The sequence below is a fragment of the Pollachius pollachius genome, assembly GCF_949987615.1.
Source record: "Pollachius pollachius genome assembly, chromosome: 9".
NCBI lineage: Eukaryota > Metazoa > Chordata > Actinopteri > Gadiformes > Gadidae > Pollachius > Pollachius pollachius.
The window spans coordinates 12,929,527-12,943,347 of NC_136942.1; the positions used below are offsets into that span (position 1 = coordinate 12,929,527).

General features: G+C 40.2%; 4 protein-coding genes across 6 annotated transcripts; 1 reads left to right on the top strand and 3 right to left on the bottom strand.

The window, feature by feature from the left end:
* Positions 1 to 6,300, bottom strand: samm50 (SAMM50 sorting and assembly machinery component). Its single transcript, XM_079744063.1, has 15 exons — positions 6,164 to 6,300; positions 5,840 to 5,950; positions 5,618 to 5,719; positions 5,431 to 5,518; positions 5,168 to 5,274; positions 4,943 to 5,073; positions 4,487 to 4,574; positions 4,179 to 4,307; positions 3,840 to 3,911; positions 3,665 to 3,751; positions 3,205 to 3,275; positions 2,688 to 2,755; positions 1,879 to 2,025; positions 1,513 to 1,654; positions 1 to 1,076 (listed from the first exon to the last, which is right to left on the bottom strand). The coding sequence occupies exons 1-15, from the start codon at positions 6,182 to 6,184 to the stop codon at positions 1,031 to 1,033; spliced, it is 1,410 nt and encodes a 469-aa protein (XP_079600189.1). The 5' UTR covers positions 6,185 to 6,300; the 3' UTR covers positions 1 to 1,030.
* Positions 6,301 to 6,594: 294 nt separating this feature from the next.
* efcab10 (EF-hand calcium binding domain 10) lies at positions 6,595 to 7,447 on the bottom strand (the record flags this gene model as incomplete). The annotated part of the gene is made up of 4 exons (XM_079742830.1): positions 6,595 to 6,708; positions 6,791 to 6,881; positions 6,998 to 7,162; positions 7,345 to 7,447. 4 exons carry the CDS (start codon positions 7,445 to 7,447, stop codon positions 6,657 to 6,659), a joined length of 411 nt encoding a protein of 136 aa, XP_079598956.1. The 3' UTR covers positions 6,595 to 6,656.
* A 401-nt stretch (positions 7,448 to 7,848) lies between these two features.
* Positions 7,849 to 9,165, bottom strand: uqcc6 (ubiquinol-cytochrome c reductase complex assembly factor 6). The gene is made up of 3 exons (XM_079743176.1): positions 9,071 to 9,165; positions 8,459 to 8,586; positions 7,849 to 8,180 (listed from the first exon to the last, which is right to left on the bottom strand). Exons 2-3 carry the CDS (start codon positions 8,564 to 8,566, stop codon positions 8,061 to 8,063), a joined length of 228 nt encoding a protein of 75 aa, XP_079599302.1. The 5' UTR covers positions 8,567 to 8,586; positions 9,071 to 9,165; the 3' UTR covers positions 7,849 to 8,060.
* Positions 9,166 to 9,425: 260 nt separating this feature from the next.
* tdg.2 (thymine DNA glycosylase, tandem duplicate 2) lies at positions 9,426 to 13,799 on the top strand. 3 transcript variants are annotated; one of them, XM_079742695.1, is made up of 10 exons: positions 9,426 to 9,523; positions 10,461 to 10,783; positions 10,953 to 11,155; positions 11,361 to 11,430; positions 11,790 to 11,925; positions 12,188 to 12,270; positions 12,371 to 12,465; positions 12,570 to 12,744; positions 12,896 to 13,021; positions 13,338 to 13,799. In XM_079742695.1, exons 1-10 carry the CDS (start codon positions 9,513 to 9,515, stop codon positions 13,475 to 13,477), a joined length of 1,362 nt encoding a protein of 453 aa, XP_079598821.1. In that variant the 5' UTR covers positions 9,426 to 9,512; the 3' UTR covers positions 13,478 to 13,799. The 3 variants fall into 3 exon arrangements, with proteins under 3 accessions (XP_079598821.1, XP_079598822.1, XP_079598820.1); XM_079742696.1 differs by having other exon boundaries at positions 9,463 to 9,514; XM_079742694.1 differs by lacking the exon at positions 9,426 to 9,523 and adding an exon at positions 9,586 to 9,860.
* The last annotated feature ends 22 nt before the right edge of the window (positions 13,800 to 13,821 follow it).

Below are 13,821 nucleotides of genomic sequence, written 5' to 3' on the forward strand. Positions count from 1 at the left end.
CTTCTTTATTTTCTTTTACATCTAAAGGCGTCATAGCATGCCGTCAGGCGAATTGCTGCCCCCCACAGGTGTGGAGGTCAGTACTATGGAAATACATTCAAAAATATAACAACCAAGATTAGATCAAATAAAGAGATTAAAAACACACAAATGTCTGCCAAAGAGTAAAACAATTTCCCCTTCTCCTTGCATCACACATGACCATAGAAACATGGTCAAACTCACAACATAAAAAGCTAAAAAAATGTAGCCTATACTTTAACCACTAAAGCACAACTAGGAAAAATATATATATTTTTATTAATTAATTTTACGTTTGGTTGGATTTACATAGGACCCTTGATAAATGCACACATGGTTGGAAGTCTCCCGTTGTTATCCCTAACTCTGCAAACAAGCTGTTTAATATCTTATTTGAATTGTATTCGTTTTTTCATAACATCAGGAAAAAAAGACAACTTTAGTCTGTGAAATACTTGTGAACCAAGTCACTCCACTGGAGGAATGAGCCCTCACACAGCATTGTATGCAGTGGAAGGTGAACAGAAGTAGGCATTTAATGAAAAGTTTACATAACACAAGAGAAGGCAGAAAATGTTTAGGGAGAAATATACCTGGATCTGGATTGATAACGTGGGTAGTGGATGGATTTTATGGAAATTTCAACAATAGCAATGGGTTCAGTAAAAAAGTAAATGTTTTTGGTATCTGGCTAACAAATGGACTGAATACATTTTGACCATTGTCAATTCATGATTCAAAAAAAATATTTGTTAAGATAAAAAAGTCGCAGACATATTTACTTTGTTAGTTGTACAGTAAGTGATTAAGGGGAATTCATCTCAGAATGTATTTTCGCCCTGTCGTTTCGGATTAGAGCATTATTTGGAGAATAATCCATCTTGCCATATTCCAATAATGGAGTTTCAGAATAGCCACTTAAACGTGCTTAGTTGATAAAGTAGGTTGTAATGTAATAAAATAAAGGTATTGCAAGTCTTGAATATCGCTCCAAAGCCAGGATGATAAATCACAGGAAACGAATTCCTGCTCCGAACTGGACTCCATCACAGATCCTGGTATAAAACAAGAAACAACATATTTGCGTAAAAACAGATTAGAGAGTGCATTGAGCAGAATGACTATCGCTCAATTAAGAGAGAATCCTTCTTGATCACTCAGGGATTATAATCAATTGTCAAAAGGGTTATGTATCATTATGCAACGTTCTAAATTAAAGGGCACCTATGTCTTATCTGCCCTGCCCTTTACTTAGTGACATCACAAGGGGATAAATGTTGATAGATAGATATAGTGTTAGATAGATAGTTGATGGATAGATCCATCCACCAGCATACCCAGACTGTAACACCTGGCCACTCACACCAGGTGGTAAACAGGGGCCCTTTTAGTGTTTAACCATATTCTGGCCTACTTTCATATCCCACCATCACAACATCACGCAATGTTGATTATGTTTACAGCTAGTGGTGAGTTATCTTAACACCGTACTTGTCTCCACTCTGGACTCCCATTGGGATGCAGTAGTTGAGCTCCAGCCGAGCGATGTTTCCCAGCCGCAGCAGGATGCCTGCTCCGTACGACCAGCGTATGCACTCTGCAAGCTTGCTCAGATGGGCTTGGGGGCCTTCACCTGAGCACAAATTCAAATGATAATAAAAAAAAAATAAAGAAACTCAACTGCTCAAATATAAGACATTGGATCACCAGAAACAAAGACTTACAATCTGAGCTCTGGAATGTGTAAATTATTAGCCCTGCGTTTGTTGTCATACCTCAGTTCTAGAAAATAAGTAATAAACTAGTACTGCATAACTTTAGTTGCATCTCTAAAATGGGTGACCTGAATGTACCCACCATAGTTGAGGTTACAAAGATTCCCGGCATTTAGGAAGAAGTGTGTTCTGAAGAGGTCACCGAAGCCCCCCTTGCCTGGTCTGAAGGGGAGGGGCGTGTAGAGATGGAGACCCCCAGCCCAGTATGCCTCCCCTCCCAGGTAGTCACCTAGTGTTGCAAAAAAAGTGTTGCAATCAAGATCAAAACAGCATTGTGAATACCTTATTTTTCTGTAAGGGTATTTAAGCTAGTAATGCATATACTACTATATAAAAACAATAATACTATTAGCAAAAGTATATAAAATCAGCATGAAATAACTCCATTGTATTGAGTTTGCGTAAACACACCAACAATTATGCAATGAATGGCGTCGATTTTCAAACTGTGATATTTGTTATATATTTTAAACTCTGAAACCACACTCGGTGGTGAAGAGAGTTGCTTTCAGGTATTCAAAGCTCTATTTCCAATCTTCCATTTCTTTAACACACTGAATAATCTGAACTAAGTCAAGCCAAAAGAGGATCATTCAACCACATGATGAGTATGTTGTTGTTTGGCTCTTTAGTGTCTAGCACCCACATGCCCAGAGCATGTCAAGTATGAATGGCTTTCCCTTTTCAGCCATTTATACATTACCCGTACAAAAAAGAGGCATCATTGGGCCGCTTTGTGGCAAACTATATAGGCACTGTTCTTTGGGATGACCACGGTCTGTCCAGATGCTGCACCTCTTTACTTTTCTCTCCCTCCCACTCCCATCTTCTTCAATCCACTTTCCCTGTCCCGTCCATAAGGGCATAAAACCCCATACAAAATGGGCTTACCTTTACTCTGTGGGCCCATGCTATACATGCTGAAACCTCGGACACTCGTGGGTCCACCAAGATAGAACCTATCCAACACAATCACACGGCCACTTGGATTATCATTCAAATTCTTAAATATAAAACATCACAGTTAACACTGATGCTTGTGGGACTGATATTGTCAGTTATCTGTCTGTGATGCTTGTGGGACTGATATTGTCAGTTATCTGTCTGTGATGCTTGTGGGACTGATATTGTCAGTTATCTGTGTGTGATGTTTGTGGGACTGGTATTGTCAGTTACCTGTCTGATGGTTGTGGGACTGGTGTTATAAGTGTTGCCTGTCTGTGATTCTTTTTGAAATGGTATCATCAGTTTTACTGGTCTGGGATACTTGTGAGACTGGTATTGTTATTTATCTGTCTGATTCTTTTGGAAATTGTATCATCCATTTTACTGATCTGTGATACTTGTGGGACTGGTATTCTCAGTTACCGGTCTGTGATACCTTTGAGAATGATATTGTCAGTGTTACCTGTCTGCGATGCTTGTGGGCTGATCACCGATGGGAAGCAGCAAGCCACCCCATAGCGAGGTTGACAGAACCTGAAGAGGAAAGAGGTAAAGACTCCACTGAGAAGACAGTAGACTTGTGTGTTTCATGTATTAAGGGTGGAGCTTTTACCAGAATCAAAACTTTTCAAGCTAGACATAAGCAAAAACATGCAGTGGTAGAAAAATATATACATAAAAAAACTGTACATTTTGTTTTATATTTATATAGTGGAATGTCTCCCTCTTGGGCTGTTAACGACATTGGTCTACTAAAAACTAGTATTAGACAGAACTATCAGAAATAACCTAAATACAATAATTGTAATAAAAGGAAAACTGACCTGCTAGGTCAGTTAGCAATAGTTAGTAAGGTCACTCAGGAGTTAATGTTTAAAAAAAACCTCTCACTCAAGAATCCTTGTATAAAAATTACTTCTCACCGAGTCCCAGAAAAGACTTTTGTTCAATTGAATCTCAAAGTCTTCCTTCAGGAAGCGAGCATCTCCACCGAAGTAACCTGCCAATTCCTGCACCATCAAAATGAAACATGAGCATTGTATGCAATATTCACTGGGCTTTTTTTTTAGATCAAAACATTTGCAATAGAACACCAACCTGGTGAACCTTGAAGAGACCTCCTTTTCTCGGCAAGATGGAGGAGTTTCTGGTATCAATGGCCATTGTGTGCTGAAGAGAGGAGAATGCATTTATAACATCTACAATACTCCAGCTTCTGGAGGTAATTGTCAAAATAATGGCTAAACACATGGCTAGTGAAAACATTAAGTTTTAAGTTTTTCCTTTATCCCTTTCAAGAGAGTTGGGTGCCTTCCACCATCATTAAGAACAAGGCCTCAACAATGAACAGGACTGATAAAAAAAAAAAAACTCCATGCATTACATTAACAGGTACGAATTGACACACGTCTACAGCAAAACACAGAGAGAACGTGCCGATAGTGACGACTTGAGGGAGTGCCCGCTCTCCTCTCTGACAGCGAAAGATGCAGTCCGTGCCAGGCAGCCAAGCTCTCTCCACACTCCCTCCCACTTGAGGGTGTGGTTGGTCCTCCACACAGGGAACTGGTACCAGAAAAAAAGAGGACAGGTCCACAATAATAGCGATTACAATTTGAACTTCTTCCAGCAGCTCCCATTCAACATTACCATTTCAATCAAAATCACAACAGAAATCGATTATTGGAGGAGTTTAAGAGATGTTCGCAAGCACAAAGCTGATGTAAATTCACAAAACAATTTACACTAATTTCTGTGGAGACGCCTCGATCGGTCTCCCTCAGTGAGCTCCATGGAAACTGTCCTGTGACTTTGTATAGATTGACAGAGACGCTGAAAGTGGAAAGAAGAAAATAAAAAGTAAAGACGAGGAAAATATATAAATGTCTCCACCTTGCAAGCTCGCAGATAATCTGTGGACAACTCTTGGGGCGTTTGCAAAGGATGAGCCTCTGGAAACAACTTTTGAGCCTGGAATCAAGACTTATTTGAGAGGATTTTGATTTGATCTCTCTAACCGAATACCGAAATATCATCAAAGAAAACACATGGTCTCTGACTGTATCATTTCCTTTCACAGAATATTGTTTGAATGTAAAGAAAGAATATGTATACATAATTTATAACACCATCATGGCCTAATTTTTGCGTTTTTAAACCCCCAAAATTAGGTAGAAAGTTCTGATAATATCCAAACTTACTTGCGTTCGAAGTGCCCTGCTTGAGGTTTAAAAAAAGATAGGCCATAGGACGTTTCTTTAGTGCCGTAAGAGAACTGGAACGTCAGCTTCTCTGCACGACCAAATGTATTTGGGAGCTTCAGACCCAGTACCTGTAATGTGTAGATCATACAAATGTGTAAAACATACAGAGAAAACCATACCATATTTCCCTTACTTTTGTTCTTGTGTGATTCCTGTACGTACCATGCTTCCTTCATTGTTGCCCACCATGGTGTTGTAACTGCCTGTCATGCGCCTGAGCTCTGTCACCTCAAACGTAACATCCAAACCGTTGGGAAGGGCATCAACTCCTGAATGGAATCAAAACATTGAGAAAATGTGTTGCAGCATAAACGCAGCTATCTTCAATAGTTTTGCAGTGCAGCCTCAATCCAAGCACAAATACTTTCACAACTCTAAATAACAAAAAAGATTGTTATAAGAAAATCAAGTCGGTCTCAATATACCTTGTGAGGTGTCAATGACAACTTCCACTTTTCTGAAGATACCAAGACGCAGCAGTCTCTGTCTGGCTTCATGAGACCTCTTCATTACCTGGAATAATAACATCTAGCTGAATCAGCTCATGTTCTACCATGTGTCTAGATATTTAGAGAAGGGTCCGGACTCATACACGGTACAATGGATGCTCACGTCTATTAGGTTCTTTGCTCGAAACACCTCGGAAATTTCATAAGTCAGGAAGTCTTCCTTGGTTTTTCCCAGCCCATCTATGTGGACTTTTTGAACTACCACCTGCAAGAGATAAAGATACGAGTTGTTTATTGTTTTAAACAATATCAGAACGATGCTTATGTATTTACTGCTGTATGTATTTACTACATCTATGAAATTAGTTGTTACATATGATATTACATTTTTGTTTTCAAGAACTTCTTGCTTAGTTTCCTTCTCAACATCTGACGTTTCGATGTCATCGGCATGAACACCCAGCTCGGGTCCCTTCATGGGGAGAGGGTCAAGGCTCTACAAGACAAAACATGTGATGTCGTTTTCTCTACATCTGCACATAGTATACAAAATGTATAATTTAGGATAAAGCACGCTACGACATTGTATCGACAATTGACAGAAATGCTTATGTTAATCGCTGAGGTGACTTTACAATAGCACACATATCTTGCTGGCATATGTCTGCTTTATCGAGGTCATGCTTTAATTTCTTAATATTTGTCTTACCCTTGCGTGGACGGCCCCCATGGTTGGATCTGCAGAACAGGTTATTATTTGTACTTAATATTTGTGGTAGCCGGTTATGATGTATAATTTTTATTTTAGTAAGAAAACAGTAAAGTCAAATCAACGGAGGACGCCATGACATTCTTTTGTAGCCACGCCCTCTTAAGGTGGTCATTCAAGATTCAACTCCATGGATGTATAATACGAGCTCATATCTTTCCATGATACCTGACCCAAAGCATTGTCAGGAAATATAAAACTACTCTTACGATATATATAGGCCTATATACACAATATAATTGTTTAGAGATTTCGAAGGGAAGATGACAGATGAAAGAAATGTAACAATTTATCATGACGTACTTTAATCATTTATTATTATTGATTTGACAACAATATCACATTGCAGTTGCAGTCAAATTGCATTGCACTTAACATAGAACCGAACCAACATCTTCAAAGAGCAGCATAACATTACCCAAAAACACAACATCTAATTGCAAGATTCTTCGTATGTTGCTGAGCTCTTCTGTAGACCTTTCCTCCTGGATGCACATATAACAAAACAATCAGAAAACATGAAGGTATATACATTTCTCGGTTATATTTTCCTGGAAGTGCACTTACGCTTCTACTTTGAACGTCTCGCGCGATATCCTATCGTGATCTCCCCCCTCCGGACACTCGTTTATTTTGCTTACCCCTAAAGTGATCAATGCTAGATGGAGACGGAGAAAACTTGTTATTTTAAACATGAAATGAATTGCATTTCTGTCTTGCATTCGTCAGGTGATCAAATATAATTGGATGCAAATATATTAAATCTCAACGCACCTTCCTTGTATTGGTCATATGAGACGTATCCCTCATTAGTTGGGTCTAGGATTCCAAATACGGAGTCCAAGTTGGACTCATTAAAAAGACAGGGCCCCTGTGTATGGTTATCTTTAGAGTCCTTCAGCTGCCCGAGGTAGTCAATGAGAAAATCTTTCGGATCCTCTGTAAAGAAAATATTATCCGAAACAAACATTTTAAATGTATGTTTACGTCACACATGTATACGTTTACACCTGCAGTCCACAAACGATGGCTATAATAAGATGCCTATCTGATTACATCGATTGTTCGTGGATACGCAATAATTCATGGATGACAAGATAACACATGGAAATAGATTTAACCTGGTCTGTTAAATAACAAACTGCTCGTCAGGTTGTTCATGAGTTCGGCAATTTTGTGCTTTTCTAGATATTTAGCAGCTTCTTTTGCTCTTGGAGTCGCCATCTTTACTACTGTTTGTTGTGGTTGCTATGATACCCCGGGGGCTGGAGTCTGGGCCACAGGCTGCGTAGAAGGGTCGGGATCAGAGCTATTTAAATTTGCTCTGGTAGGTACATCAATACGGAATATAATGATACTTATTCCATATTTTAAATTTTGAGTGATACTTATGTGATACTTGTTTCGTGTATAACAGTTTTATTGGACAGGCTGTCCAATAAAATCGCTAATATACGATAAAAGTATCACATAAGTATCACTCAAAATGTTATGCTTGAGCTTGTTAAGTCTCCACTTTTGCACGAATGTACCAAAACCTGCCATTACCAAAAGTTGTAAATAAGACAACCTAGGAAATACAGTATGACTCACTTTCACAGGAAGAAACAAGTTAGTATAAGACAGACAATGTATTTATTAATTCATAGTAAATGACGATGATTAACTTAAGGTACGGTAGCAGTGACAAAATTGCAATTTCACCGAAGCCAGCTAGGTCCTCTAACTGTTTTGGTCGTCTAACTGAGAGGGATAAAACAAAATCTGCAACACATTCATAAAATATCAAATATATCCACTTGAATCATGTCCATCCCTGAGAACATAGGGCATATGATCAGTCAGGTTTCTGTGCAGAGTTCATCTGCTGCTGCAGAGAAGCAGCCTCCTCCTTAAGTCTGTAGCCAAGCAGTTCTGTCCTCAACTCGCCGGGCCTGGGTGGGATCTCAGGAATACTCTGGTGGGTGATGACAGACAAACACACTGTACTCCACATTTACCCAAGAGTGTTCAATTATATCAACGTGCAAATTAACCTATTTCCTCGAAACCAGAATCCTTTGGGTTATAATGACGACGAATCATAATGTTTTTTCAAGGGATTTATTCATTATTATGACTATAAACTAGCAATAAGTGAAGTGTACGGTATATTGAATCTTCTACATGAATATTTTCACATACATACATACATACATACATACATACGTGACTGGGTCACATTGTGATACTCACTAGGTCAGGAAGGTAGTATTGGTGCACAGCCTGTGCTCCTGCGAACATAGCAAGGACACTGGCCCCAAACATCCTCAGGTAGCGAGGCCAAGACACACCCGCTGGCATTATTGGGGTTTGAATTTAACCTGCGAGGGAAGAATGGCATGACGCAATGTAAATAGATATCGATAGGAAAGGTAGCTTAGAGGTCATCACTTGTAAGTATATTCCCTATTGATTACAAACAGGCGAGTGTAAAAGAAAAATATATATACACGCATTGAGATAATAAAACATCAATATTATTGTAGCCTTGCCTTTAATTGAAATACTATGGCAGAGATTATGTAAAAGAAACCCAACTTCACAGTTCACAGCTTGCTTTACATGGTATTATCTACGGTTATTGTATTCAAGCATGAAATGCATGCTTATCGATATGATCCAACGGTAGGTCTTGAGGTATATCGTAGGTTAATAAGTACGAACAGAATCACAGAGTGACCAAAAACCGGCACATGCCAACACGTTTTAAGTACATCAATATTCCCTTGCTCATTTAATTACCATCCCAACAGCTACGTTTCCAAAATGTCTAGGGTAAAATGTTTATGTCAAAATAAATATTACCTCGCTTTCTTCAGAAAATAAACAAATGTCACTTTAGGCGGAATCCTACATGCTTTCGCCGAGGTTAATTTTTACTCCATAACGCTCAGTTCTTCTCCAATCAATTCGTGGTTACATGTCAATACACACGCACTCTGTCGCCACCGTGTGTCTCTCCCAGGTAGCATACATGTTTTGCCTAATATTCATTTATATTTGTATTTATATTATCAAAGAGTTATTAAGTTATTCCGTACCTTTATTGGAGATTTTAAATCATTGTCTTTATCCAAGAATTGTATTTCTAAATTGTAATCAGTATGAGTTTTGAATACTCCACGCCTATGGGTGGCGATATATTTATTTTACTCGCCAACGGGCTCATTAAACGATATGCTGGACGTTTAAATGGTCTTTGTTTTGAATGGGCTCGAACGTTGTCCCTTATTAAAAAGAACAAAAAATGTATGACAGGTACGTTATTTACGTGTTGATTTATTTTTATTCCTCCGTACTCATAAAATGAAAGTGGTATTTTTCGATGAAGACAGTTTGTGAGGCATGTAAAGCGGATAGAAGCTAGTAACAATACCTTCCACCAGCCGTCTTTGTACTACTGCGGTTAGAATTTGCAGACACTTCCTTTTGTCTAACGTTATTTCCAACATATCCCATCAATGTCCCACACTATGCTTTTACGTACAAATCTGTCAGCATAATCAATGTTAGTTTATTCAAGTATATCAACGATTAAGATGGAAGAAAAACAGTATACGTCACTGACGGTTCCTACGGATTATTTCCAACAGTGGTGAGTTGTCCTCGCCGAATCCGAATGTAATTCTGTTGGAGATCGGAAATCGTCCATTATTTTGTATTTCCATGAAGATAGCATGTCATGCATGACTATTATTTATATAGATATGCTCATCGAACATCATTTGTGAAGGCATCACTGGTTGTGAGTTGTCTTCGAGCAACATATGGGACAATCCTCATTTGTTTATTGATTCTGGAAATTTCATAGCTGATCAAAACAACTATTTCGAGGGAGTGAAGGAAATATGGGGATTCATTTTTACAGGAAATGCATGCGAAAGTATGGAAATGCCATACTGTTCATCATTTTGCCTATTGTAAGAGATCATCTTTATCAGGTTAGTATTTTGAGCTCCAAATGTGCAATGATCACAATGCTGAGGGTGCATAAAGGGATGTAGGTAGCCTGTCACCGTTTGTTCCCACTTCCAGTAAGGTGTGCATGCACTCAAAATCCTATCTTTCGATCCATCCCTCTTTTCACCCATTTGAATTTATTTTACTCTGGTTCAGAAAGGTAATTCACTCAATGATAGTTTCTCATTATCCCGTTTTAATGTCTTACTCTTCTGCTCGCCAACTATTCCCCCAGGTACCAGTCCAGCCAGCAGCACCCACAGGCCCAACACCTGATGCAGTACCATAGCATGGGCCAATACGCCGAAGGATCACGGGAGGAGCCCGTCATGACAGAGCTCTCTGTCCTCCGGGAACTCCCTTCATCTCACCAGGAGTTCCTGTCGCACCAAAGCTACTATCCACAGGGCTCCCACCAAGCAGAGCTTGACTATCACCACAACTTCAGGGAGAGCCAACAGCCTGCTTTCCAGCCCAGTCCGCATCAGGAGTTTCCAGGGCATCAGGAGGAGCCAGGGAGGGTTCACCAACAGCAACAACCTGTCGATCCAGCACCAGGTGAGTAAGCCTGCGGGCAGAAGCAGCCTCCCCCACTATCTCCCTTGTCAACGAATCATTGTAACGATACAACATGTTATGCACATTTTCAATAGTTGGACAAATGTTCATATAAAAACAAAGAAAGCAATCTTTGCTGCCATCTCTGAACATCTGTTAATTCTCCTAGCCGCACCCCCGGGCAAGAGGAAGCGGGGCCGGCCTCCAAAGCAGCAATCGGAGGAAAGCAAGATGCAGCCGGTCGAGATGAGTGAGGAGGAGGCCGCTAAAAAGGCCAAGAGAGCCCTCAACCGCTTCAACGGCATGTCAGTGGCTGAGGTCATGGCCAAAACCTTGCCAGATGTTATTACCTACAATCTTGACATATTGATAGTAAGTCATCTTGTGCGGATGCATATATTTATTTCATTTAGCAAAGAGTGGTCTATTTCCAGCTAAACTACACAAGGAGGTGCAGATGGTGGTGAAAAGGTGGCTCTGGTGCTTGGACTTTGTGCACACCAGTGCTGAGGTCCTGTTCACAGAAAATCTCGACTTTCCAGTAGGTCTGCTATGGTAACACCTTGTTTTTCCTTAGATTGGAATCAACCCGGGACTGCTGTCAGCCTTCAAAGGACGCCATTACCCCAATCCAGGAAACCACTTCTGTACGTCCTCTAATGCAGTTTTATTACATTGTTTTGATAATTTGTACTTGGTAAAATCAATTTTACATACCAGTATGTTGCAGTAAAGTAGTTGTGCAAGTGCAAAAGCTGACCACCCATGTTTTCACAAAAAGAATGGAAAGTGTTCAATGTAAACTAAGAAGAAAGTGTTGTGGAAAAGCACACTACCATTTAGAAGTTTGTAACATGCAGGCATTCTTCTTTTTACTCATTTTCTAAAATCCTTGTGGTGTTAAGAGGCCGTGAGACCCATTTGTACATACTCTTGTCTTGACCGCTTAAGCGGTTAGTTTGAATAGATTTCATGGACTTATGTTCTACACTCATGTTGTTCCCAGGGAAGTGTCTGTTCCTGTCAGGTCTGTCTGACGAGCAGCTCAACTACATGCACGATGAGAGTCTCCCGGAGAAGTACGGCATCGGCTTTACCAACATGGTGGAGAGAACTACACCAGGAAGCAAAGACCTGTCCAAGTAAACCAATAAGTATACTAGGCGTTGGCATGTTACGGCCACTGTTTTTGTTAGGCTGAACAAGCTTGAATTGTTCCGGCTTTGTTAAAAAACTGTTGTTGGATTTTCATAGGTGTGGAAATTTCAGAGTTTTTTGTTTTCATGCCATATTTGAGAAATAGTAATGCTGGAATTTGGTACCATCGTAGACAAACAGCCATTTTAGTAACTTATTGATATATAAAGGTTGTTGATAAATATTGAATGGTTCGTTTTTTTACAGCAAGGAGATTCGTGAAGGAGGTCGACAGTTACTTGACAAGCTCCAGAAATACAAGCCACTGATCGCAGCGTTTAATGGGAAATGTAAGAATACTCTTCAAATGTTCTAATGATTTAAGGCACAGCGGCTTTGAGTGTAATCTGCTGTTTACTGAGAACGTTTTTTATTTTATTTTTTTAACAGGCATTTATGAAATCTTCTGCAAAGAGATTTTTGGGGTAAAGGCAAAGAATCTTGAGTTTGGCCTACAGCCCTACAAAATCCCTGAAACCGGAACGGTACGTGAATAGGCAACAGCCGACAGATGAAACAGATGGACCAGTCCAAGGGTCTCACTGGGGTGGAAATGTGTTAACTTATGGACATGTGTCTCTATTGATAGGTGTGTTACCTGATGCCCTCATCGAGTCCGCGCTGTGCGCAGTTTCCCCGGGCTCAGGATAAGGTGCATTTCTACATCAAGCTGAAGGATCTTCGCGACCAAATCAAGGGCAAGGGCAAGCCAAGCCTTGAAGTGACGGAGACAGAGTACTCCTTTGATCTACAGCTGGCAAAGGGTACAACCGTTTATTACCCATTATTTTAGCCATCTAAATGCGTGTTTAGATGTGGCTGTGTTTTGTATTATTTGAACGATACTTATTTGGTCCGTTACAAGTTTGGCCAAATATAACTTCCTTTTGTTCCCGAATTGGATTGCTCTGGCAGAGGACGCCAAGAGAATGTCAATCAAAGAGGAGCAGGTGGACCCAGAGTATGAGAACTGTGACCGGGGACGTGAGGAGGCGAGGCAAGGCCCCAGCCACTGCAGTATCTCCAATGCCAAAAAGGAAGGTGAGTGGTGCTAAAGCAAAGTGCATTCAGCCCTATCTTTAAATCTGCCAATGAGCATCACATGGTTCTTCCTTCCAAAGAACTAGCTTTGGCAACTTGGTATCCACTGTTACGAAGATGATTTCATGTGTTAATATTTGTCCATCAGTTATCCTTAAAGCTATTTGCTGCCTGTTGTGAGAAGTTAAAGTTGTTATTTGGGTTACAATACTTTTCCCCTGCACCTTTTGTAGCCTAGGAAGGAACCTGTCCATGATTAACGGTCATGCAACCCTTTGACATCTTCAGTAACGCCTCTGTGACGCCTTCCTTCCAGAACCTGACCGTAAAGAGATTGCGGCAGGTCACATGACATGTAACCCGTGGACTCCACAGTCGTTTGTGGAGCAGATACCGGATATCAACTGTGATAGCAGCACCATACCTCAACCCCCGGTTGAGGGCAAGACGTTTTAAGGACACCAATGTAACGGAGAATAGGTCATAGGGGGGTCATACCTGTGATGATTCGTCATGTCTGCATGTGTCACACAAGGGGGGGCGGCCAACAGTGCCTGGACTTCCACGTCTTTCAGACAAACAGTTTGTATTCTTGGTGTTTTTTAGTATTATAATTTATTCCATTTCGTACCGCATGTGTGTTTTTTCGGTGACTTATTTTTATATCTTGGGGGAAAAAACTGGGATTTTATTATTTGTATCATGTATAATTGTGTAACTGTGCTCCGGAATTTCGGATTTGTGATTGCGGAGCCATTAAATACCTTCTAATGTTCAACCTCAACTTTTATGTGATTTAT

Excerpts from the sequence above, each read along its gene's own strand:
- samm50 (XM_079744063.1), bottom strand. The coding sequence starts at position 6,184 with ATGGGGGCCGTCCACGCAAGG. Across the intron at positions 5,074-5,167 it reads GCAACAATGAAGGAAGCATG|GTACTGGGTCTGAAGCTCCC; the intron begins GTACGTACAGGA and ends TACACATTACAG. Across the intron at positions 2,026-2,687 it reads CATGGGCCCACAGAGTAAAG|GTGACTACCTGGGAGGGGAG; the intron begins GTAAGCCCATTT and ends TTGCAACACTAG.
- uqcc6 (XM_079743176.1), bottom strand. The coding sequence starts at position 8,566 with ATGCCAGCGGGTGTGTCTTGGCCTCGCTACCTGAGGATGTTTGGGGCC. Across the intron at positions 8,181-8,458 it reads AATACTACCTTCCTGACCTA|AGTATTCCTGAGATCCCACC; the intron begins GTGAGTATCACA and ends ATCACCCACCAG.
- tdg.2 (XM_079742694.1), top strand. The coding sequence starts at position 9,772 with ATGTTAGTTTATTCAAGTATATCAACGATTAAGATGGAAGAAAAACAG. Across the intron at positions 11,156-11,360 it reads ACAATCTTGACATATTGATA|ATTGGAATCAACCCGGGACT; the intron begins GTAAGTCATCTT and ends GTTTTTCCTTAG. Across the intron at positions 12,466-12,569 it reads AAATCCCTGAAACCGGAACG|GTGTGTTACCTGATGCCCTC; the intron begins GTACGTGAATAG and ends CTCTATTGATAG.